Genomic DNA, 24,847 nt, shown 5'->3' with positions numbered 1-24,847 from the left:
TTTCATTAAACTAGACATACCAAATTCCAGCATCCATTCTTTATATATTTTAGCCTCCTGTCCCCTGATCATCTTTGTTGCTCTTCTCTGCACTTTTTCTGGAGTCTCAACATTTTTTGTATGTCCTTTTTAAGGCACTGTACTGAAGTTTATTATTATTAATTAATTAAACATTTGCAATTAAACAAATAACTTTGCAGGTCAAAATGTGTGAATAATTCAAAATATAATTCTAGTCACAGGATTATCTCTTTAAAAAATATTACTACTAAGATTTAATACAGAAAATGTGTATTGAATTAATCTTACAGATTACAGAAACTTCTTACCTATATTTAGCGCTCTCATCTCATTCAAGATCAGTCTAGCCTTAGCCCGGGATACCTTACCACATTGCTTCAATGCTTTCAGAATAGAATTAAAAGTTAGCAGATTTGGTTGTATATCTTGTTCAGCCATCTGCCTCAGCAAGTCCTATTAACCAAAATATGAAGATTTTGTTTTAACTTTTATGTAAAAACAATGTTCCCATTCCTTCAAACTCTGTATCTACATCTTCTCCACTACACAATTCCTTAGCATTTATACACGCATTTATTTAATACCATTCTAGAAAACTGTCAACCACATACTTCTATAATTACATTGATAATTTAAAATGTATTATTATAAAGATAAAAGATAAATCTGGCATAAAGTAAAATAGGTAGAAACACCTCCCAATAGTAAATATAACCCAAAATTAATCAGTTAAATTAAGTGTTAAAAATAACTACCCCACAAGAAAGATGTTTGCCCACAGTTGAAGGGAAAGTAATGTAGATACCAGGTAAACCCGAGGAAGCTGCTCCCCAGAAATAGAAAACACCCCCTTCTTTTGTAAATAGTCCCTTTGTGTCATTTGGAAGCTACTTGGAAATCAAATTTCATTAAACCAATAGGTATTGCTTTAAATGAGCCTTTCCCACCCCAAGTAGTAGTTTTGAGTAGCTCCTTTGTTTATACAAGTGAGATATAAGTGTGTCATGGATTAAAAATAATGAATACACAACCAAAACTCCTCTCGTCCTCACATGCATTGAATGCATATGCCAAATACTGTAATTTCACTTGTACTGACTATTATATAGAAGTTACTCTATCTCCCTGATATTATTAAAACCTTTGAATTGATTACACAGAATTTAAGTATATAACCGTAGAATATTTTAAAAATTGAGCAAATGTGGGTGATACATACTATAAAAGTGCATTACTAATAAATTATAATACATAAAAGGATTTAACTTCAGCTAAATATTTACTATGGAAAAGTTAAAACCAACAGTTTCTCCTTACTTCAATACATGCCCATTTCTCAATGTATTTTTCCTTAACATTTACAGCTGCTAAGATCAGTGTATTGAAGGTGCTCACATCAGCTGAAACAAACAGAAAGCCAGTTATATCATAAGAAATAGCATATATATTATGATTGAAGCAGTCAGTAGATCTATAGCAGCTCAGTATAAGGCGAAATTCTCATGTGAGCCAGGTCCCAGAAAGCCAGCCACTTGCCAGCAATGGTGGGACACAAATAACTCACACTCAGCCCCCATGATTCAGCTGAGGTCCGTACCCCTGCGCCATTCATCATTGCTGCAAGAAATCTCCAATGGTCAGAAATCCTGTACTATAGCTAGAGATGGAAGACATGTATTAAGACCATTGGCACAAGCAGTTTTGCCATGTAATCAATTATATCTCTCTTCTCCCCTCTCTTCTTACTAAAAACATGGCCATTTATTTATCATATTTGTAGATAATAATCTATAAATCATCTATAAATATGTGACCATCGCACACATAGTGGCAATAAAGCCTCCTATCAAAATAAACCAATTAAAACAATGAACACAAATAAAAAGACCAGAAGCGAGAGAATATTACATATAACATAGTCAACACATTACCAGGTGTCCCCAATTTGTTGAAAAAATCCCAAACCATGTTTTAAGGGATTTCTGAAAGGCCATGAATGTTGGGGCTAACATCACCCCAGGAGGCTTGTTGTTCCAGAGGGTTTCAGCAGAAAAAGCTCACCTTTCTGCCCACTCTCAATCCCCAAAGCTGATTCATAGTATGAAGATACTATGATCAATGTTAATGAAAGCTGTTGAGAGGTCAAGCATTGCCAGGATGGATGCCCTACTCCTACCTTGTTCTCCCCAGAGATTATTCAAATCAACCAAACCAATGCTGTCTCCTTCCCATCTCCAGGTCTGAATCCTCATTCAAAGAATCTGGATAAACTGCTTCATTCATGGTCTATATGAGGTGGCCAAACTCATAGTCATAAGGACCCTGTTTGCTTTTTCAGGTCCAATAGGTTCAAACTACTGTCAGTTAACAGGGCTAGGCTGTTCCACAGACATCTCCACCAGACCTGCGCCAAGGTTGGCAGCTAACTGGGAATGAACTTGATTTTGTTTAACAGATGCTCTGAAATGTCTTCTGCTTGCCCTTGAAGATCAACAGTTGCCTAGAAGATCTTGAGTCACCTGAAACAAGGCTGCTGAATGGCAATTTGAAGATGAAACAGGGGAGTGAAATAGTGTTGCTTTGCTGCTTTTTGCCACAAGTTAGGCCTAAACAGCAGATTGACCTGTGTTGGTGAAGTGCATTCTTTGTGGATCTCTAGATATTTCATCTCTCATTCACTTTCCCCAGCTCCTTCAGACAGCAATGGGATCTCCAGGAGGGAGACTGGGTACGATACACATCCATCCTCTCATTCCAAACAGAAACTAAGACATGCAGTAAACCCTCAGGAACAAACCCTAGTTCTTTCTGGAATCCTTGCAGATTCATTAGTTGCCATTGCCTTGTTACCGCTGCTGACAAGACATGGCTAGCCTGGCCCTTTGCAAGGCAGTTACTGACTACAGGAGGCTTTCTTCCCAAGGCCTTGAGGAAAATAAGAGGTGAAGCACAGGAGGATAGGAGCCAGGAGTGCTGGGGGTCAAAAGGACAGAGAAAGGGGGAAATAGGATGGGTGGTGTTGAAGTGCACCCTGCAATCCATAACTTTGGGGACTGAGCCTAAATACCATTGCTCAGCCCTATCATAACTTCAAAGAATTGTTTGAATTGTCATTAAGCGAGGACAATCTGTACTATCAAACTGTGTTATTATTTAATATAGCAGCTATCATTTTCATATAAACCAAAGTTACAGAACTACTCACAAAGATTGCATTAATTATACTGTAGAAGGACCAATTCTGTATGCACAGCTTATTTCTAGCTTTTCTTATTGGCACATTTTAATGCAAGAGTATCCAAAGCTTACCCTTAAGATTTTTATTCACCAAATCAGCATACATGTCAAAAGCTTTTTCGCACTCTCCATGCTGTAATGACAAAAATGTATAAAATAATATATTGACATGAACGAAAAAAAAGAAATAAATTTGTTAAAGATTTACAATTGTACCTTCACCATTCCCCTGATCATTGTACAATAGGAGTGTGCATTTTTTTCTGGCATTAGGTGAAATACTCTCTCAGCATTGTTGTTTTCCCTAGAATTTAGAAAAGATAACATACTGACAATAACAATGTTCTCTAATGTGTGGTTATAAAACGTACTATGATCTGTTCATGCCTATTTGCCTATTACATACTCACTATATTTTTAAGCATGGCACATAGTTTATTTTTTCAAGATATAAAATCTTTGTGGATGAACATGCACTGCATTATACATCATACTTTTGACAAACTGCATAGGTAACAAATACAATATCTAATTTGGTACCTGTATTTTTTCATACACAAGGGCATGCAAGATTATTTTTGTTACTATATTTGTATATCACTTTTCTTCTGGGATTTAACATAAAGCCAATTTGGTATAGTGGTTAAGATGCTGGTCTAGAAACCAGGACCTTGAGACTTCTAATCCCAGCTTGGGCATGGAAACTGGCTGGATGACTTTAGACTGGTCACTCTGATAGTCCATTCCACTTCATAGGATTAATTTGGGGAAAATAGGAGGAATAAGGAATATTAGGCATATTCATTGCCTTGAGTTACTGATAAAGTAACAAAGGAAGGATAGAAGTCTAATAACCATAATTAAATCTTTTAGATCAGGGATACACAAACTTTTTTTGGTTGTGCAATGTGGGGGGAATGGTTTTGCACATGCAACCTAAATTCCTAAATTCTTTGTGTACTTGTTTGCTGCTGCAGCAGCCTGGTTCCCAATGGGATAATGGTATATGGTTTCCAATACTGTAATAGTATATGGCAAAGATCCCCAACCCCCAAGCCGCGGCTCATTACTGGTCCGGGCCATGCGAGTGATGGGCAAATGTACATGAATCTCCACTCTCCACTCACATGAGCACCCTCTGCTCAAGCTAGTGGAACTTCACACATGAACACAAGCTCCCTTCACTCACATATGAAGCTCCATGTGCCTGCTACTCACCCTCCCATTGGGGCTGTCAATGTGGAAAGGTTGGGACTGATATATGGGATATGGGAAAGACCTTGAGAGAGAGGGTACAGAGATGCTGCCTAGGGAACTATTAGGTAACAGAGGGAATGGCCTGCAACTGGATAGTGAGTGGAGCAAGTGGCTCAGAAGGGATTCTCCTTAGTTTCTTGGGCTATAAAGGTGATGGTAGGAAATATATTTTCATATTTGTAAGACTGATGAGGTTATTTTAAGCTACTTTTTATACAGCATTTGTTTAATGTATTTTTTTTAATAAGCTACTTAATATAGAAAAAAAATCCGGAATTTCCAATTAAATACATGCAAATATACTGCAAGACATTGCTGCTAGTATATTTCATACCTCCATGTAATTTGTTGGGGATTAGAAGAGTTCCTTGCCAAGTACCTTCTTGGCGGAGTTTCTTCCTGCACAAGAATTTCAAATGTTAGACTTCTAGCACATGCATATCTATGCCAAACACAATTCCCTTTTAAACTAGGCGTTAAAAATATTTTTATACAAAGTTCAGGGTCCCACCAAACAACTAACTATTTCTAGTTCTCGATTATTATGAAAAACTAGGACTACAGGGCTGGCTCCTAGCTCCCTTTCACAGCAATTAGAAATATCCAAAGTACTGTTTATTTTTTATACATAGCAGGTATAGCCTTATTCGAAAAACCATCCATCCTTATTTACTTGTTTTTCCAAACTGCTATCATTCTCCTGATCCGGTTCTCTATCTCCATAAAAACATAGAAGATCTAGAAGACTGTTCGCGGTCTCCAGAGGTATACCTGTTCCTGCAAATGCAAAAAACATGAACTAAAAATCATAGCAGTGGAATTAGCTGATGTATAAACATATTAATAAATTATTAAACTTGAAATGCCATAACAAACAGAACAGGTAATCCTCAATTTAAAATCGGTTGTTTAATGACTAATCGCAATTACCATGGCTTTGGATAAGCTGGCATTTACTATTGTTTTCCCCTCCAAAGGGGAGAGGTGGGATTACGGTTTGATAAGTAAATATTCTGAGGTTTTAAGTTATGGTTTTGTTATAAGGTGCCTGAATTTTAAAAAGTTGAGATATATAGTAATATGGCTGTAAATGTACATGAAATAACTCAAATTATTTTATTTAATTAACTGATTTTTTTAATTAAATCAAATTATGCAAGTTCGCCAGCTGGGTTGCTTTGTCTTGTCTATTCTGTCAGCATAAATATTTTGTACCTTCCACAAACATAATGGCTAATAACTGCACATGCTACAATAACCCTGCTGTTTCTTAAATACTTTAGTATAAATCTTCAAAAAACAAAACCAATGGAATTTGTTTCTATTATTAAAACGGAATAAAGATTTCAAAATAGCTTTGACTATATAATACCTATCATTATTTTATAAGCATTTACAAATGAGTTAAATCTCGTAGGATAAATCTTTGCAAATTTAAAACAGCTGATATCCACCCAAATCTGTTTATTGTAACTGTTGGTTTAAGCTAGTACCTGCTTGTAGAAGCTGATCATACATATTCACAGATGCGTTTACTTTTCTTAGCTGAATTAGATTTTTTAATGCAACCTCACTCACTTCGTCAAGTTGCAACACCGACTTTTTTGGCATAAGACTCTAAAGGGAACAACACAATACAATTAGGATCAAATGTTCTACAAAGTTATCATTAGGAATTTAGCAACCTGCAAGGAGCTGGTATGTCTAATTATTTTATCATTCTAAAATCTATTATCTTTTTTCAGTGAAAAGCAGGAGGATGGGATTCAGATTGGGAGCAGCAGCATGATGTTTCTACTTCCTTAATTTTGATGGATGCATGTCTTGAAAATAGCAACATTTGTAGGAACAGACCTGTTCACTGGGCCTGGGACTTATGCTCTCTGCCTTAAACTATTAGAATATTTGAAAACAGGTTGTATAAGCAAAAGTCTCAGTTTTCTAAAAGTCTTAGTCATAAACATATCTATGTACTATAATGGTTCTAATTTTATCGTAACCCTTCCCAGTGGAATATCATGCTCCAATATGTAGTCATACTGAAAATTAAATCAAATGTTGTCATTTCAAATATAACTAATAAGAATGCATTGAAAAGAAATTTACTAAATTTGATACTACTTTGGAGTCCTCCGGGATTGGGCGGCCTATAAATTTAATAAATAAATTTTAATAAATAAATATTAAACCATTTTGTTATTGAGTGGCTCCCTCTGAGTTACCTGCATCCTAATGTACTCCAGTAAATCAAATGATATCTTGAGCAGCAATGACATAATTCTGTGCATAACCAAACTCAGGTAGAAAGCCACATTCAGACCTTTACTCTGACAATAAGAACAGTGAAGCAGGATTAGCTCTCTTACTATCTTATATATATTAGATGCTGGTTCAATCTTATGACTCTTTCTCCTGCTTGCATGATACAATAGATTAAAAGTATCATGCTTTGGGGCAAGAGAAGCACCTGGACTTCATCTGGAAACAGTTATTGTAACTGTGTTTGCTGTTTGCTTCTGATCCTGCTGGGTCAAGCTTCACCCTAATCCCAGTCAAAACCAGTATCGTTGCAGATATCCTCCACTCTGAAGAGTTAAAATACGCAAATACCTAATTGTGGCAGCTACATCCAGCAAGTTAAACTATTTAAGCACAGAGGGAAAAGATTGCAGATTTAGACCCTGTGGGATTATATTTTATATGTACATATGTGTATGTATGTGTGTGTGTGTTGTGTGTGTATATATATATATATATATATATACATACATACATATATATATACACATACATACACACACACACACACACACACACATAGATACATACACACATACATATCTGATTTGTTAGATTTTAGAGCAGATATTGTTCATTATTAAGATTTCTTATGTTTGTGGTAAAAGTGATCTTCAAAACTTATCCTTGATTCTTCCACTAGTGATTTTTTAATTACTTTCTGAATTTCTAGGTAGAGACTTATTGCTCTCCCTATTATTGCTATGTCCTGAGTGAAGTTCTCACAATAATGTCAGATTATCCATTCTTAAACATAAATGTGTACATAGGTAGCACAACATACAATTATTCTATGTCAAAGCAATAATATATATATAGCAATAATGTATATGTAGCGAAGAAAGAAGATGAGGATCTGAAGTACAGCTGTGTAAAAAAGTCCAGTTTACGACATTTTTTGGATAGGCCATTGATTTTATGATATTTTATGCTAAAAGCTATGCAAATATTGTTATATTTATATAAATATTGGGGGTTTTTTAAGTGAAAAACATAAGCTTTTTGCAATTTGGTGCTGTTTGGATGGGGATTGTGAATTTTCTTGCATGCTTACAATGATTATGAAAACAGATTAACTGATGCATACCCAGTGGCATACATATTGCAATGACTAAGACTGATGCTAGTATTTTGTTAACATTTTTTATTGTTTGTGGCCCTGAAAAGGACCGTTTAGGTAACCAAACAAGGTTACTAATATGAAATTGGCCAGCCCTTATTGCTTATCACCAGGCGGCATCACATCGGCATAGATTGTATAAGCCTTTGCACATGATCTTTGGTGAGAATGTGGCCAGACTGCAATAATGGATTCAATCAGGTCCTGCTTAGACTTTGGATACTTGCTTATTTTGTAACCAATCTTGGACCACAAGTTCTCAACTGGGTTCAAATCTGGGCTCTGAGCTGACCAATCCAAGAGTCGAACACCATGCTTCTTCATTCACTGCTGGACAGACTTGGCTCGATGACAAGGAGCGTTGTCATCCTGGAAGTAAAAATCCTTCCCTACAAGTTGCTGAAGCATGGTCTTTTTCAGGACTTCAACATACTGCTTGGAATTCATGATTCCCTGCATGATTTGTATCCGACCAACACCAGAAGCAGTGATACCGCCCCAGATCAAGTGCAATGGATGCTTCACAGATAGATTCAGACAGTATAGCCTAAATTCTTCAGCTGGAAATCTTCTGACATACTTATTGCTCTGATTCCCATACTTATTGCTCTCATCACTGAAGATGATCTTGGCCCACTGTTCATTGGTCCACTTAGCATACTTCTTGTCCCACGCATGTAGACAAGAGCAGTAAGTGTCTGTGAGCAAAGGTGTGCTTGTGCACACTTTTACATCATGTTTCACCCCAAATTCTTGTAATCTGAGATGAGGTGAGCTTCCTGTCAGCCATCGTAATGCATTAGAGCCTGATTTTGCCAACTTTCCTGATCTTCCAGAGCAGAGCCTGTTATCAACTGAACCAGTTATTTGGTGTTTTTCAACCACTCTGCTCACTGTGGTGCGATGGCATTTCAGTCTCTTGGCTATTTTTATACAATAGTAACCCTCTTCATGAAGCACAATGATGCGAAGCCGCTGCTCAGTACTGGTGAAAGCAAAGGCCTTCATCCTTGCCTGCAGACAGAGCTAAATTAAATTTCTCGATGCTTTTCATGCCTATCTATAGTCAGAGTATGACAACATTGATTGGCTCATAGATTTAGCCTCTGCGCATTTTGATTGGTCAGCCAAAGCTCGCTGATTGGCTACTTTTAACCCTAACATTCTCAAAAATTCAAATTGTTTGTTTTACCATATAAACTTACTCAAAACCTTTAAAAACTTTGGTTATATTAATAAAAATATGTATCTCAATACTACAGAAATTTTCAAAGTACTAATTTTGCGTGGTTTCTACGTGACCCAACAAATGCGCGAACGACAAAACTGTGCCGACAAAACCACGACGCTAAAACCGTGATGTCAAAAGCGTGTCGACAACAGCGTGCCGACAGAAGCGCGATTTAAGTTAAGGTAAGGTTTAGGGCTACAGCGCGCTTCTGTCGGCGCACTGTTGTCGGCACGCTTCAGCGCTCATTCGTTGGCGCGCTTTTGTCACCGCAGTTTAGTCAGGCGCGCTTTTGTTGTTCGCGCATTTGTGGTGGAACCGGTTTCTATGAGTGAAAAGTTGATTAAACATGTAAAAATACCGCTTAAAACTGAAAGTGTTCAGGAAGTTTTCACACAGCTGTACCTTTATCATGGTAAAGAACAAAGGATTGTGCCAAAGCAAAGAAATTATGACTCATTCAAGTTAAATTATTCAAGTGTATAGAATTGAAGCAGTGGATTAATTGAGGAAATAATGTTGTTCAGTGCATATGAAATCTATCACTGTATATAATAAATGTGAATTAAATATTACATAAAGAGTGCAAAGATTACCTGAATGTGAGGTTCAGCATAGTCTTTCTCAAAAAGTTCAGAATGTGCATTAATAACAAATTTGGCTGCATTCTGTCCTGATGCTTTTGACGTGGAAAAGAAATGCTGTGAACAGAATATACCTGTATTACTTTGGGGAGGGGGGAGGAATAATATATAACACATCCTATTCATCATACAAGTAGTTGCTGACTTACAAACACATTGGAATCAGAATTTTTGTCTGACCTCATTTGCTATCTGAGATGCACCGATATTGTTATCTTTTTTTGGCACGATTAAGAAATCACTGTATTTAAGTTAATCATGCAGTCATTAATGGAATCCAGCTTCCCACACTGATTTTGCTTGTTGGAAGACGGCTAGGAAGATAGCAAATGGTGATCATGTAACCCTGCAATGCTACAACCACAATAAATATATGCCATTTGCCAAGCACCCGAATTATGGTCACATGGCCATGAGGATGCTACAACAGTCATAAGTCCCATTTTCCCAATGTTGTTTATTGGCAGGGGTCCTTTCAATTAAGGAAATAAAGTACTTGCCTTATGATCAGTTTGCAATGAACTTTAAAAAGCAAAAAGATGTCTATGAGATAACCTTAGTTTGGTTAACAACCATATGCTTCAATGTAAGTTGCTTAATAACCATGTTGAGTCACTTTACAATTGTCATAAAAGTGATCATAAAATTCAGACTGATCACCTAACTTATGACTACAATAATTTACAACCAAATTCCGGGCTACATCGTAGTCCCAAATAGAGGACTACATGTAACCCCTATAAGCAAATACATTTTCCTTATTAACATTAAGTAAGGTCGTCTACTAAACATCTAATTTTTTAATTATTATTTTCTTGTATTTATAATATGTAACGTTTAGTAAGCAGCTCTGCAAACGACACAATGGGAGAGATAGATGTAGCTTTTCCTCTTCCAACTGAGCCTCAATTAGTAGATTATCGGTGTGTAAAATAAGGGAATTTAGAATGCCAAAAGTATACTAGAAATAATGGAAGTCTATACTCCTCCATATGTACAAATAGCAACAATTGAGAAGTAAACCATTGTTTTGTTTGCTTCTGGCAAATAGTTTCAGAAGAGTCACTTACATGCTCTGAAGAATTTCTAGGGATAAGATAAGGATCATCTTGAAATGTATAGGGAACAGCTGTAATATCCTATGAGGAGGTAGAAAAAGCATTTAATGTATAGATTCTGCTGAAATGAACAGTAAATTCATCTTTCTGCTGTACTGATATTAAATTTATCAAATAATTTAATATTGGAAAGCTCTTTTATTAAGAAAAACTCATGACTGTACTCCTTACTATTACTGTATATTTCTAAAAGAAGACTTGATAAGAGACAAACATGTGTTTTAGGATATGAATTAACTTTCTGTAAAACATTTCAGAAGAAAAATGCAGCTATCAAAAGTTAACAGTTTGTAAACAACATCTTTATGCTACTGTTTATAATGGAAGAAAAAAATAGCTTTTTTCAACTCCAAACACAGTATTACGTTTGAAACTTATTTAGCTGAAATATCATATTTCCCCCCTTCATATACAGGAATACATGTAACATGAAATAATATTAAAGGCAACATATGATACAGCTAAAAATATATTTTGCAATTACAAGGGTATTTCATATCAAAAAAGGACTAGTAACACAATAAAACTTTGTAGTACTTACCCTGTTTACAGTTAATGCAAGTGCCTGAAGAACTGCAGTTTTATCCCTAATTTTAAGCAGAATGTGTTAAAAGTTTAAATTTGCAGTATTATTTTTAATTTACATATTGATTTCAAAAGAAAATATGGTGTTATTTACTGAACAAAAATTCAAGGATACAGAGATCTAAAATAAAGCTTCAGAACCCTATCTATTCAATTATCAATAAACAAGCTTGAATGAATAAGCTTTTATTTAAATTTATTTATTTAATTGTTAAATTTATTTGCCACCTACACAGGGCTACTTTAGGCATTGCAATAATAAAAAGGAAGAAAATGAAAGGAGGATAAACAGAAATAAAATAGGATAAGAAAGGAAGATAAACTAGAAGTAAAATAGAATTCATAAAATAAACAATGAAAAAGGAACACAAGAATACATCAAAAAGATGGATGGGTCGACAGCAGAGAGCAAGGTTGGGAGGTGGAGCATACCATCAATCCAGCAGCTACCTCCAGTGTGGAACTCCTCCTTAGTGCAAAGTAGTAGTTTTTTAATTAATTAAAAATATCTTGTGCAGTGCAGATACTTTACTTTAGAAGTTAAGCTTATGTACTTAGGCCATAGTTGTAGTAGACCTGGGGTCTGCAACCTTAAATACTCCAAGAGCCATTTGGACCCGTTTCCCACAGAAATGAAAACACTGGGAGTCACAAAACCTGGATGGGCATGGCCAACTCACAGTCACTCATCGCACACATATACCCCAGGGAGTGGGAAGATGAAGGCGAGGGCCAACCAGGGGTGGGATCCAGTTTGGCAGGGAGCCACAGCAAGGGGCCCATAGAGCCGCATGCAGATCTAGAGCCGCGGGTTGCAAACACACGCCAAAGGAATGACAACTGCATTTATAGTAGATATGTTTGACACGGTCTAGCTATGGCAACATGCACAACCACATCTAAACAGGAAATCATGTCTTAGGCACGACTCACATTTTATTTTGAACTGGTACTACTTTAAAAAGGGAGAAACCTGCATGAAGATATCATGTTATTTTCGAACATGATAATCTTACAATCAAATATTCACATTGTTTACAACTGCACGTTAAGCATTTGGGGTAACCTCTAGGAATGTTTTTTCTACAGAAGACAGATATCCTACAGCAAGAAATTATGTAACAAAAATGTTTATGAACTTCAGTTGATCCAGCAAATGCAATAAATTCCTGATGGTTTATGGGAAAATTTCACAATAATTTCACAAAGGCTCTGTAATGCTGTATACTATTATTTATGTTTATGGCTTATGGTTATTTTAAACTTATTATAAGTTGCCATGAAAGGATAGTAATACAGTCCCTGGGACAAAAAAGAATTTCACTCACCAGGTTTTTTTTCTTGGAAGGAAAATAGTTTCTTCTGCAATTATGAAAAACAAAAACAACTATAACTAAGTTATTAAACCGAATAATTTGGAAAATGTTTAACTATGAAAATTTTAATTCTGAATGGAATTACCGCATATTAGTCATTAAACTCGACTATTTTAAAACAACAATTTTAAGTTATCTGAATCAGAAGCAAATTTTGCCATATAAAGAAGCTATCCTCTCTAAGATCAATTTATTCAAAAACAAATCCAGTCTTCAGGTTTATTTTCAAATATAGACTATATGACATATATTAATTGAAATGATAAATTTATCATTTGCAAATATGCATTTTAATGTTACGTGAATGAACACAAAAAAATACAATACCTTTCAGGATAGGGGATTTTTCTGGAAGGGTTGCATTTTCTGAATAGTGCCTAAGAAAATTTATATATATGGATAAATGAATATATACATACATGTGTATTATGATACTATACATTTATTATACTTCCTATTTTTCCTACACTAATAATGTTGTGAAGTAAATTGAGCTGGGAGAGAATGATTAGCCCACAGTCTCCCAGCTGACTTTCTTGCCTAAAGGGGACAAGAACTGGACCTCTGGGTTTGTAATCCAACACTGTAACCAATATCCCTAATTGGCATATTCACTGGAAAATCAAATATAATATTGTAAGATTGCTTCTTTTTCAAGTTTTAATATTCACAAATACATTTTAAAACAATCGTATTACAATGTTTAGCCATGGTTCATTTGTCATAGTTTACTGGCTAAACAATACATTATGTTATAAAGCATAATTCTTGAAATACAGAGACTAAGTCTGTGCAACATCTTTAATTAAAATCAAAGCATCTTATGGCTGTGATATATGAATCCAATCTATTTCTGAAAAACTATCTCAAATAGGAAGCAAGCAAAATTTTGGTTTTTGAGACAGGTCTTTATAATTTATCCAAGCACTTCTAGCAAGTAATAGCTTCATCTAATATTCTCCAATCATTGATTAGGCAATCATTTATTATTTTAAAAAATCATGAAACATAGAAAAATCTTTCTAGGTGGCATATGTACTAGATATTCTCAGTTACCCACCAATATTAAAAAGTATGTTTTAAGTAAAATTATTTAATCTTTTGTTAAGTGAAATAATCAAGATTAAAGCATCTCAAATATAAAGTTTTTTATTCTATGCTTGAATAGACTGACCTGTGTGACTTCTCTGATTAAGTTGTTCTTATTGTGGGGATGCAACATTCTGACATAATTATTTACAACAGGCAGCGGAATTCCGTAACAGGATATAGAAACTGAATAAATAAAACGTCATAAGGATTTATGCACACCCAAGAACCATTGAGTAGAGTTTTTAAGAGCTCTTTTTGTTAAAAAATTTTAATGCGAAGAGGGGAAATTTCTTGAATATATGGGCAGTAATAAATGTACTTAATTTTAAATGTATTTACTGCGTGCCATCTTTTGTTTTTTGCATCGTAATTTTAAAAAAAAAGAACTTTAGTATGCCCAGAAACAAAAACCAGTTTGCTTTAGAGCAAAGTTAAATAAATTTTAGGCTAGAACTTTTTGAATCTCTTTCCTTAGATCACGTTGTATTTCATGAGACGTTGTAGTTGAAAACGCATAGAAAGTGCTTCAGATTACCTACTTTTAAACTAATATAGCGGGACGCATAAAATATAATTGCGATGAAATACCAATCTTAAGAACGATTTGCCATCCAGCCTCGAATACGGGCGATTATAAGGCGATCGAAAGGATGCAATCCGATTCATTATATTACTGCTGCAACCTCCTATACAGGCATTTACTTTCAGTGCCTGACCTTTCCAAGTCATTCACGGGACTCCTTTGTTTCGCGTCGACCCAACCCAACGTACCTCTCACCCGCTTCTCTAAAAGCGCCAGATGGTCCCGAAACGACGAGTCTTCTCTGTAACAAGTCTCGGGCGGGAAACGGACACAGCCGCAACCTCCAAGCCGCCATGACGGAACTTGCCCGCCTGCTGCTGAAATGTGGAAGGGACCGGAAGCGGAAGCTGTTTGCCCGCAGCAGCACCAAGCGCACGCGGCCAGCAGGAGACGGGGATCCCTCTGATCCTCCTTGGCGATATCTGGGCGGCGTTACACGAGATCTTCTGGATAGTCGGAGTCATGGCGGCAAAGGAGGTGCCGTGGCGGCGCCTGACGGGGTTGTCGTTCGGGATGTATACGGATGCAGAGATACGGTAAATTCGGGCGGCAGGAAGGACAGATCCAGTGTTTCCCAATCTTGGCAAGTTGAAGATATCTGGACTTCAACTCCCAGAATTCCCCAGCCAGTATGTCTGGACTTCCACTCCCAGAATCGCTGGCTGGGGAATTCTGGGAGTTGAAGTCCAGACATCTTCAACTTGCTAAGGTTGGGAATCACTGGACAGACTGCTTCAAGCAACGATCAGATGTTAAAATCGTCGGGAATCCGCCTGCATTGGGGAATTTAGTTAATGTGGCCGCGTGTCATATCTGCCGGCCTTTGTCAAAATGCTTATTGCTTTCCTGACAAACCAGGCTGTTATCCTCAGTTTTTTACATTAACGTTTTCGCGTTTCACTCTTAGAGAAAATTTCCAGTCTTCTGCAGAGTGGTGCCTCACTCACTGTATGTTGCTTTACAGTTCCTATTAGTAGTAGGTACTGTGACATTCTGTGGATAAAGTGCAACATAAATATCAGAAAATGCTGGGGAGACCCTCCCTGTTTGTAGAGGACAGTTCATGAGGGTATCAGTCTGCATCAGTGGTTGAAACATACATCTGGAAATTACTATAGTAAAGGCCATTTGCAAAGTTCAGTTGATATTCAGTCATTGACTGATTGCACCAAATACTTCCCTTGCTTTATCCTTTTTATGAAATCAGTGCTGTTGCGTCTTTCTTTTTCATATCTTAAGCACTGTAGTAAACTCATCTTTTGATTAAAAGTGCCCAATTCCAGTCCATTTCATTTGCTGATACTAAAATGTCAGTTAATTCATTTTATTTTAAACTATGTTCAACTTTTGCATGATCATGCTTCTTACATTATATTCCTACTGTAATTTTGTTTTTACAACTTTAGATTTTCTTGCAACTAGATATCATATAGATTTTAATCTAGTCATAACATAAATACCATTAGTATTCCAAAAGATTTCCAGCTCTTCCTCAATAACATGTTGAGACATAGCTGATCCAAAGGGCCCATAATGCAGCACAACCTCATGAATTGTTTTACCATTATCCATATAGTTTTCTTGGTAAAAATAGAATTATACTGCTAGATTTGTTCACCTCTGTCTTAGATCTATGTCTGTCTGGGTGATAAAACCATTTGGAAGGAGACATGCTTTTTGATCCATGTGGTAGTATATGATACTTTAGGGCAGTTGTTTGAAGAAGTGGTGATATACGCATCTTCAAGACCTTCACTAGACCCAATGTTCTGGATCTAATCTCAAACCTTTCCCTTCCAGTGAATGTTGTTGAAAATGTGATTGGGTTATAGTCCTGGAAGATATGAATTATCTATTCTAAGTTCTTTTCAATCTGGTTTCAGGCTGGTGCATACTAAAGTATTTAGATGGCATCATACTTAAAAAGAGGTTTCTGTGTCCTCCAATAGTATTAAACAATTTTGATAAAAATGTGTGAAGAGGATATTAAAATGTATACTATCCAGCAAGTTTGAGTCTGTTGAATTTGACCTGGTTTTCTGTGCATCAAAACATAACATTTATTAGTGCCCTGTTTCCCCGAAAATAAGACCTTCCCACATAATAAGCCCAATCAGGCTTTTAAGTGCATGCACAAAAAATAAGTTCTCCCCTGAAAATAAGCCCTCCCCAAAAAACCATTGCAACACAGTTGCAGCCACGAGGTGACCACGCTCGCTGCCCCCTGCACCTCAAAAATAATAAGACCTCCCTGTCTTATTTTGGGGGAAACATGGTATATGCTTTGAGTTAATAGTCATATACCCAGTTATAAGACAGTTCTGTGCAACAAATCCCCTGTAAAACTTTATGTAATGTACAGGTTTGCAAAATAGAATACTTCCTTTTCTTTAAGCAGTTAAAAAAGAGCAGATATCTCAGACAATTGCTGTTCTGGATGAATAGTTTCTGAGTTTATAATGAAAGCTGTAAAACTTCTAGGAAATTAATACATGTTGAACTGTTTATATTGTGAAATGTAGTTATTAATTTTAAGATTACCATGGCATTTCTTTGTCCCCCTCCCCTTTTTCTTTCACTTTTAGGAAACTGAGTGTTAAATCTATAACCAATCCTCTTTTTCTTGATAATGCGGGTACTCCATCCCCAAATGGACTATATGATTTGGCTTTGGGTCCACTTGACAACAAGGAAATTTGTGTTACTTGCTTGCAAGATTTCAACAATTGTCCTGGTCATCTAGGTCACATAGAACTACCTCTCACTGTTTATAATCCTCTCTTTTTTGATGTAAGTATATTAAGCCATAGTTATGTCATATGTGGGTAGCAGTGAATGAATTATTATTTAATTAATAATATATAATAAGAACTTTTCCACTCTGTTGTAATATTATAACAAAATAACATTGGCATGGTATTAAACACATGTGAATTAGCAAGATAATAAAGAAACTGTTCTTATTTTCAGAAATTATTCCTTCTGATGCGAGGTTCCTGCTTGAATTGTTGCCATCTAACATGTCCACGAGCTCCAATTCATTTATTACTAAATCAGCTAAAGCTACTAAAAGTAGGATTGATTCAAGAGGTCCATGATCTTGAAGCAATCCTGAATAGGGTAAGTTTTACTTTGCTTAATATTTTTTGACAGTATTTCATATATTTTTAATGTCTTAATTCTCTCAGTTTTTAGATGAAAGCTCAGACGTAATTGGTGATGAAATTGAAGAAGTGTTAAATAGCCACACAAAAGATATGCTCCAAAATAATCAGCATAAGGACTACAGCGCACATGTAAGTAAGAAGAATCAATATGTAATGCAGTTATTTACACTACTTTTAAAAAACAGCTTCATTTCATTTCCCATTAATTTGTGAATCAGTAATTTTTTACGGAAATGTCATTTATTCTGCTTTAACATGTGACATTTTTATTTCATAGTTTGAGGCCAAACTGTTATTCCCTAATTTCATCTTTTGCAAAAATAATGCAGTACAATTGTAGACTGCTCAGAAAAGAAAACAGGGTTTTCTGTCTGCAGGCAGGAAAACCATTGATTCATTCTTCCTATTATCTCTTTAACATTTGTGAGGGTCACTGCCTAGTTAGTCGATGTAGGTGGCATATATTGGTTTGCTAGATAATATTTAGACTAGAAGTCCTAGCTAATAGGAAGAATGAATCCAGCATTTTCCTGGCTATGAATTGTTCATAGGAGATAAAGCCTATGTGAATCTAAATGGAAAGACTGACTAGAAAGTAAGTGATGAAGGCCTGCTGTTCTCTTTAATGCATTCATGGATCAATATAACAAATGCTTGTGATATTGGAGGTTTCTTAGCTCATTACAGAATGAAATTTTAAATTAGATTTGTTCTTGTTAATGCTCTTGATTATATTTAAATTTGTGTTTCACACAAAGAATAATTTCTAGAACTTTGCTTTTTATTCTTGCTGTAGGTAAAAAATGTATGTGAACGTAGAAGTAAAATTATCTCTCAATTTTGGAAATTACACATGACTTCAAAGAAATGTCCAAACTGCAAGTAAGTTTTTTTTTTCTAGACATTTTTGTTCCTCCTCCCTTCCTCACAAGTTTAAACACCGTTAGGATTTGTTTTCATGTTGGCTTAATGTTTCTGTTTTTCCCCCTCCATCTTCAAGAGCAGGAAGATCACTTGTTCGCAAAGAACATAACAGCAAGCTCACTGTAACTTATCCCACTGTCGTAACTCAGAAGTCAGGCAAACAGACAATTGTGGAGGAAGTAGCAAGTATGTGTATTTTGTTGTATATTATACAAACGTAGATCACAATAGTTCTTATTGAGAAATATTTTTGTCACACCAGAACAGTTATAGAATATGCCATGTAGATGTAGGTACAACTTTTAAACTGCTTTCTGTGTCTAAGTTAAAAAATAATTGAAAGTTATGGATACTTTAGGTGAATTTATAGATTATTTCAAGACACAATTTATCTGGGCTTTCTCAAATTTAAGAATGAGAGGACATTTAGTGGAATTAAAGCTAGTCCCAAATCCCATAGATTTCCAGTCTTCACTAAAATTAGCCTGAGTGGGTTTTCTCACTTATATTTGAAGCCATATTTGAATTGAATTGAATACTTTATTTGGCCAGGTTTGATTATAGACTCAAAGAATTTGTCTCTGGTGCAGAAACCCTCAGTGTACATGCAAGGGAACAGAATAATGATATTCAAAATAATGATACTAATAAAAGGGGGGTAATAAAGAATGTAATAAGAATGATAAATAATAACACTACAGCCATACTATATGATAAATGCATATAGACAACAGAGATGAGTGTGAGAATTAGATGTTCAGCAGAGTGATGGCCCACGTGAAAAAGCTATCCATGTGTCTAGTTGTTTTGGTCTGCAGTGCTCTGTAGTGGCATCCTGAGGGGAGGAACTGAAAGAGTGTGAGGGATCTGCAAATATCTTTTCAACCTTCCTGACCTGTGCAATATAAGGTCTTCTATAAAAGGCAGCCTGGTTGCAGTTTTTCTTGCACTCTTAATTATCCATTGGAATCAGTACCTAACCTGTTTGATTGCTGTACCAAATCAGACAGGTACAAACTGTCTAGTTTGGTATAGCAACCAAACGGGATAAGCACAAATCTGTGGTTTCACAAACCACAATGACTGATGTCATATTTCATGACCAAAGCAAGCACCCTAAGCAGCATTATATCTGAAAACAGCCAAATCTTAATCCAACCAACAATTTAGAAAGTACATTTAACTTTGCAAATCATGTGAACCCAAAATGTGAATTATTCAGTTTTTATTTGACACAGTACATGAACCGTACTCTTTGGATTATCATGATGCTCATATCCACACAACTGTTGATTATTCACAATAAATAAATAAATAAATCACAATAAATTGAAAATGTTGTGTAGTATAAGGTGGCAGTTGTCTACTGACTGAAAATACCTAGAGAAAAGTAAATGCAGAAATTATTTCAAGTACCTTGTGATAGTTGTCAAGACATACCATAATTAAAACTTCTTAGCTGTAGATGAAACTCAGCTGGGAAAACGAGGCTACATGACACCTTTGACTGCCAAACAACACATTGAAGTTTTGTGGAAGAATGAGGGTAAGTGAATAAAACTGCTGTTCTCTCTTCAATTTATTTAAAAAAAAAGATGCTGAAAGCTATGTTAATGGCTGATCTATTTTATTTTAGTAACTAAACTAAAATATAACAGCATAAACATAAAATGACAATAAAATAACTTTACAACCAGGAACATCCCTTTCCCTAGGAATAATCATAGCAACACCCACATCAAGAGAAACTAAAATGACTCAGTCAGCACTAAGTGCCCACTGAAAATGCTAGCTCTTAATGGCTTAGGGAAAAGCTAACAGGATGAGAGCACGTCTGATAGTGGGAAAATGCTGTTTTAGAAAAGGGGATAGTGATTCAGAAATAATGAACTGGAATCTCTGCAAATGACATTTCTTAAGGGGCAGAACTCTAGAAGGAAACTTCCCTCATTCCAGTAAATGGGCAGATACTGCTGAGTAAAGGCAATGCCAGCAAAATTTAGATCCTGAATCATGAAGTGTTTTATAAATAACAACCAGCACTGAGTTACTCTACGTGTAGAATATATCTATGAAATCTATAATTGCAAATCTAGGCGCTAGTGTACATATTAATGCTTAAAGTACAAAATTGAACTCTTAATTATCACACCTATAATTTAGAGGATTTTTTTTTCAGATGAGATCATTGAAATAAATGTGAGCTATGCAAACATGTTGCATATAATTCTTGCAAAACTTCTATACGTTCTCACCTAAGAACACAAAATTTCTCTGTGGTAAAAAGCTGGACTATATTTACTGTAGAAGTCTAACTAAAATATAAATGAAATTAATTATCTTAATTTCCACATATGAATATTTAAGAAACACTAGATAGTCCTCGATTTATGTCCACAATTGAGTCCAAAATTTCTGTGACTAAATAAGATATTTGTTAAATGAATTTTGCCCTATTTTATGACCTTTCTTGCTACAGTTGTTAAGTGAATCACTGCAGTTGTTAAGTTAGTAACACAATTGTTAAGTAAATCTGGCTTCCCTTTTGACTTTGCTAGTCAGAATTCCACATGATAACATGTCCCCGGAATACTGCAACTGTCAGAAATATGAGTCAGTTGCCAAGCACTGGATGATGTGGCCCTGAGGATGCTGCAGTGGTCATAAGTGTGAAAAATTGCCATAGAGACTTTTTTCCCCAGTGACATTGTAATTATGAAAGGTCACTAAATGAACTCTTATAAGCCGAGGATTACCTCTACATCCTGAAATGTTATATTTGAGTTTTGTACTAATTTGACTTCCCTTTCATTTTAAAAAAATGTATGCAAACTTTAGTCAGCAAATAAAACCGAAATAATAAAGAGAAAAGAGAATCTAAATAGATACACCCAAATAAGTATGTATTGTAACATCTGGCTTATGACATGTAAATCAAATAAAAAGTTTCTAGAGAAATACAGCAGTGATAGGCTGCATCTTGGTTATTTCAGTTCTTTCTATTTTCAGGGTTTTTCCTTTGCAAGCTTTTCTCTGGGATGGCAGTCACTGGTGATTCAACTTTCAATCCTGAAATGTTTTTCCTAAATAAACTTGTTGTGCCACCTTCCAGGTAATACTATTATTTTCATTTTTATTATAACAGTTATATTTATGATGCCCAGTTTATTGAGAATATTTTCTAAGGATAACCAGTGCAATCTGATCTATAGATACCGTCCCGTGAATTGTGTTGGAGATCAGATGTTTGCAAATGGCCAAACAGTGAATTTACAAGCTGTTATGAAGGATGCCCTCCTCATTCGGAAGCTTCTGGCTTTCATTGCTCAAGAGCAAAGTCACTCATTACAGACAGAAAATGGAGATCACAAGACAGTAAGATTGCTTTAATGATTCATAATGAAAAAAATAAAGCTATTTAGGGGAAGTAATCTTGTAAAAATTTAGACTTTAGCCAGCTTTCTGAGTATTTAAAAAAGTAATAATATTATTCCAAACACTGATGACAAAGATTTACTTTTTCATCTTTAAGCAAAAAGATCTTGCTGAAATTCTTCAGCCATTGCTCGCACTCTTCTCTTTGTAAAATCAAGGCTATGAATCCTTCTCCCTCTTTTTTTAACTACTGTCCCTCCCCTCCCTGTCCCCCCCCCCTCTCATTTTTAAACTGGATTTTTTTCTTCTTAAAATTTTAATGTTCTACAGATGATAGACCAGCCCTTGGAACCTCTAGATCATTCTGTCTTGGCAACAATTCCTGGGCAGACTCCGGCAGATAAGCTTTATAATAGTTGGATTCGTCTTCAAAGCCATGTTAATATTTTGTTTGACAGTGACATGGATAAATTGATATCTGAAAAATACCCTGGTGTACGACAGGTGAGATTTGTGAAGATGTTTAAAAATATTAAGTATTTTAAATATACCTATAAAGTATATTATTTGTATTTGCATATTATCCTTTAGACAAATACTTCCAAGATTATATCATATAAGTTTAGAAATATACAATGTAATGAACAAATCATGTTAGGAAACAAAAATGAGCAGCTAAATTAACGTATAATTTTTAAATAACCAAGATATTATGGAATTGAATCATTATCAGAAGTGTCAACCTGCAGAATTTTTGTAAGTAGTGTGTAGCACTGGAAAATGTTTTCTTAGTAATCATAATCAACTACACTTTTGTAATATCTAAAGTATTGCTTTTTGTACTGACATGAGATGAGTAGATTGATTTGGGATCTAGCTTTGTTTCAAATATCCAAATTCAACCATTCAAGTATTTAATTATCAAGTGCTTTAAAGTTAGAATTTGAATCTAAGCATAGTGATATAGTTTTAGGATCTAATCCCAGTTAAAATGAACTAGCATCTATGTTCTCAATTCATTATGAGTGACAGGCTTTCTTCAAAAATGTTTCCATATGCAGTACATTACAGTAGTTGATTTGGGATGGTTCCGAAATATAGGTTCCTATTGCCAAGCTTTTTCCTTAACTGAGAATTACTATTATCACACCACCCAAAGAGCACATAAGGCAACCTATGACAGATGACTTACATCAGGATTTCTAGTGGTAAGATTGGAATATAGAGAAGGAATGGATGGATCTTTTGGCCCAAGGATCACATTTGTTATTGGTTAAACACAGTGTGTGCATCTGTATGTACCCCTCTTGCAAATATGGCGGAATGCCAAATATGGCATTCCGCCATATATAAAGAGCATACATTAAAAATTTTTTGTATTAGCTGGCTAATGGGAAAGGCAAGAGAGTGCTTTTCCTGTAACTAAACTGATTGAAGATTAAATTACTGATTTCTTGCTAGAGAAAGCCAACAATTTATTTTTCTTTTCAACTAATTAAAAGGAAAAAGTTGGATGATGCTTCTGACCTGCATAAGTCACATCTTTGGCATCCAAAATATATGTCAATTTCCTCATGAAAAGACATTCCAAATAGAGCATACTGGATAGCCACAGAATTTCTGACAGTCAGAATTGTGTTAGTTTTCATTAGTCCTATCTCTCACATAATTTCCACAAAACACATGTTAATAACATTGATAACTAATTTTTATTTTACCCTTAAATCAGATAATCTCTTGCACTTTCCTGTACTTGAAAGTAAAGTTTAAAAGCATTTCTCTGGATTTTGCTACTAGAAAGATAATATTTCAGAATCTTCAAAGTGATATGAATCCATTTATGTTTGTGTCTTTTTTTCTATCCTTGCTGCTAAATTTATGTTGAAAGCTTCTTGAAAAAAAGAATGGCCTGTTTCGTAAACATATGATGGGAAAGCGAGTGGATTATGCTGCCCGGTCAGTCATTTGCCCTGACATGTACATTCAGACCAATGAAATTGGCATTCCTATGGTAAGGAAACATTATTTTTTATTATTATTTCCTATTCCAATATATTATTATTATTATTATTATTAAGAAAACAATTATTTTATCTTAAGCTGTCTTTTTCTTGTCTCCCCAAAACTTTGTCTCCCCTGTTTGGAAACTATTGCCAGGAATATTTTAAAAAATGATAAAATGTTGAGAGAAATACAGGCAAAAGAAGGAAATATGGGAAAGCGGATGGCCACAAAAAGAAAGGAGTACAGCTGGGTGCATTTACCATATTTAGATGTTATGTCAGTTATGCATGAGAATCAGAAGTTTATGAGAATTAATAATCCTCACTAGTAATATTGAATCTAGACAGTGGAAGTGTGTCCTACAAGAGAAAGATAACTGTATTTTTCTTAAGAGTGATGAAAATGTATACAATGTTTTCTTTTTTGCCTCTTTTCTTCTCTTGCAGGTATTTGCTACCAGATTGACCTATCCTCAACCTGTCACTCACTGGAATGTCCAAGAATTGAGGCAAGCAGTCATAAATGGGCCAAATGAGCACCCTGGGGCTTCCATGATTATCAATGAAGATGGGTCTCGCACAATATTGAGCACCACTAGCCAGACTCAGAGGGAAGCCATAGCTAAGCAACTCTTAACCCCTTCCACCGGAGCACCAAAACCAGGGATAAAAATTGTGAGTGGTGTCCAAATCTAGTCATCTATATTATCTATATCAAGGTATACATGGCATGTATGTGGTAGAGATCCTGACAGTCATAACTTAACTTACAACAGTTCATATAGTGACCATTCGAAGTTACAATGGCATTGAAAAAAG

General features: G+C 35.4%; 2 protein-coding genes and 1 non-coding gene across 3 annotated transcripts in view; 1 reads left to right on the top strand and 2 right to left on the bottom strand.

Annotated features, from left to right (window-relative positions):
• PTCD3 (pentatricopeptide repeat domain 3) overlaps positions 1-14,911 on the bottom strand; it is a 34,500-nt gene extending 19,589 nt beyond the window's left edge. The window contains exons 1-13 of the mRNA XM_032237285.1: positions 14,748-14,911; positions 13,212-13,261; positions 12,837-12,870; positions 11,465-11,510; positions 10,876-10,944; positions 9,758-9,862; positions 6,009-6,132; positions 5,189-5,292; positions 4,850-4,914; positions 3,475-3,562; positions 3,331-3,391; positions 1,339-1,421; positions 330-474 (exon numbers count right to left, since the gene is read on the bottom strand). Coding sequence (XP_032093176.1) covers positions 330-474; positions 1,339-1,421; positions 3,331-3,391; positions 3,475-3,562; positions 4,850-4,914; positions 5,189-5,292; positions 6,009-6,132; positions 9,758-9,862; positions 10,876-10,944; positions 11,465-11,510; positions 12,837-12,870; positions 13,212-13,261; positions 14,748-14,854 — 1,081 coding nt within the window. The 5' untranslated portion in view covers positions 14,855-14,911. The remainder of the gene's footprint in view (positions 1-329; positions 475-1,338; positions 1,422-3,330; positions 3,392-3,474; positions 3,563-4,849; positions 4,915-5,188; positions 5,293-6,008; positions 6,133-9,757; positions 9,863-10,875; positions 10,945-11,464; positions 11,511-12,836; positions 12,871-13,211; positions 13,262-14,747) is intronic.
• On the bottom strand, positions 1,498-1,642 carry LOC116523128. Its single transcript, XR_004257054.1, has one exon. It is a non-coding gene; the product is annotated as a small nucleolar RNA SNORD94 (small nucleolar RNA).
• A 7-nt stretch (positions 14,912-14,918) lies between the features above and the next one.
• The window catches only part of POLR1A (RNA polymerase I subunit A), a 52,887-nt gene continuing 42,958 nt past the window's right edge, over positions 14,919-24,847 (top strand). Inside the window, exons 1-12 of the mRNA XM_032237284.1 lie at positions 14,919-15,095; positions 17,145-17,349; positions 17,530-17,679; positions 17,748-17,855; positions 18,523-18,608; positions 18,727-18,836; positions 20,110-20,196; positions 21,660-21,762; positions 21,863-22,025; positions 22,356-22,529; positions 23,914-24,036; positions 24,476-24,703. Coding sequence (XP_032093175.1) covers positions 15,022-15,095; positions 17,145-17,349; positions 17,530-17,679; positions 17,748-17,855; positions 18,523-18,608; positions 18,727-18,836; positions 20,110-20,196; positions 21,660-21,762; positions 21,863-22,025; positions 22,356-22,529; positions 23,914-24,036; positions 24,476-24,703 — 1,611 coding nt within the window. The 5' untranslated portion in view covers positions 14,919-15,021. The remainder of the gene's footprint in view (positions 15,096-17,144; positions 17,350-17,529; positions 17,680-17,747; positions 17,856-18,522; positions 18,609-18,726; positions 18,837-20,109; positions 20,197-21,659; positions 21,763-21,862; positions 22,026-22,355; positions 22,530-23,913; positions 24,037-24,475; positions 24,704-24,847) is intronic.

The sequence above is a fragment of the Thamnophis elegans genome, chromosome Z (assembly GCF_009769535.1).
Source record: "Thamnophis elegans isolate rThaEle1 chromosome Z, rThaEle1.pri, whole genome shotgun sequence".
Lineage (NCBI taxonomy): Eukaryota > Metazoa > Chordata > Lepidosauria > Squamata > Colubridae > Thamnophis > Thamnophis elegans.
Note: the sequence above shows the minus strand (reverse complement) of the source record. Positions and strands in the feature narration are given on the sequence as shown.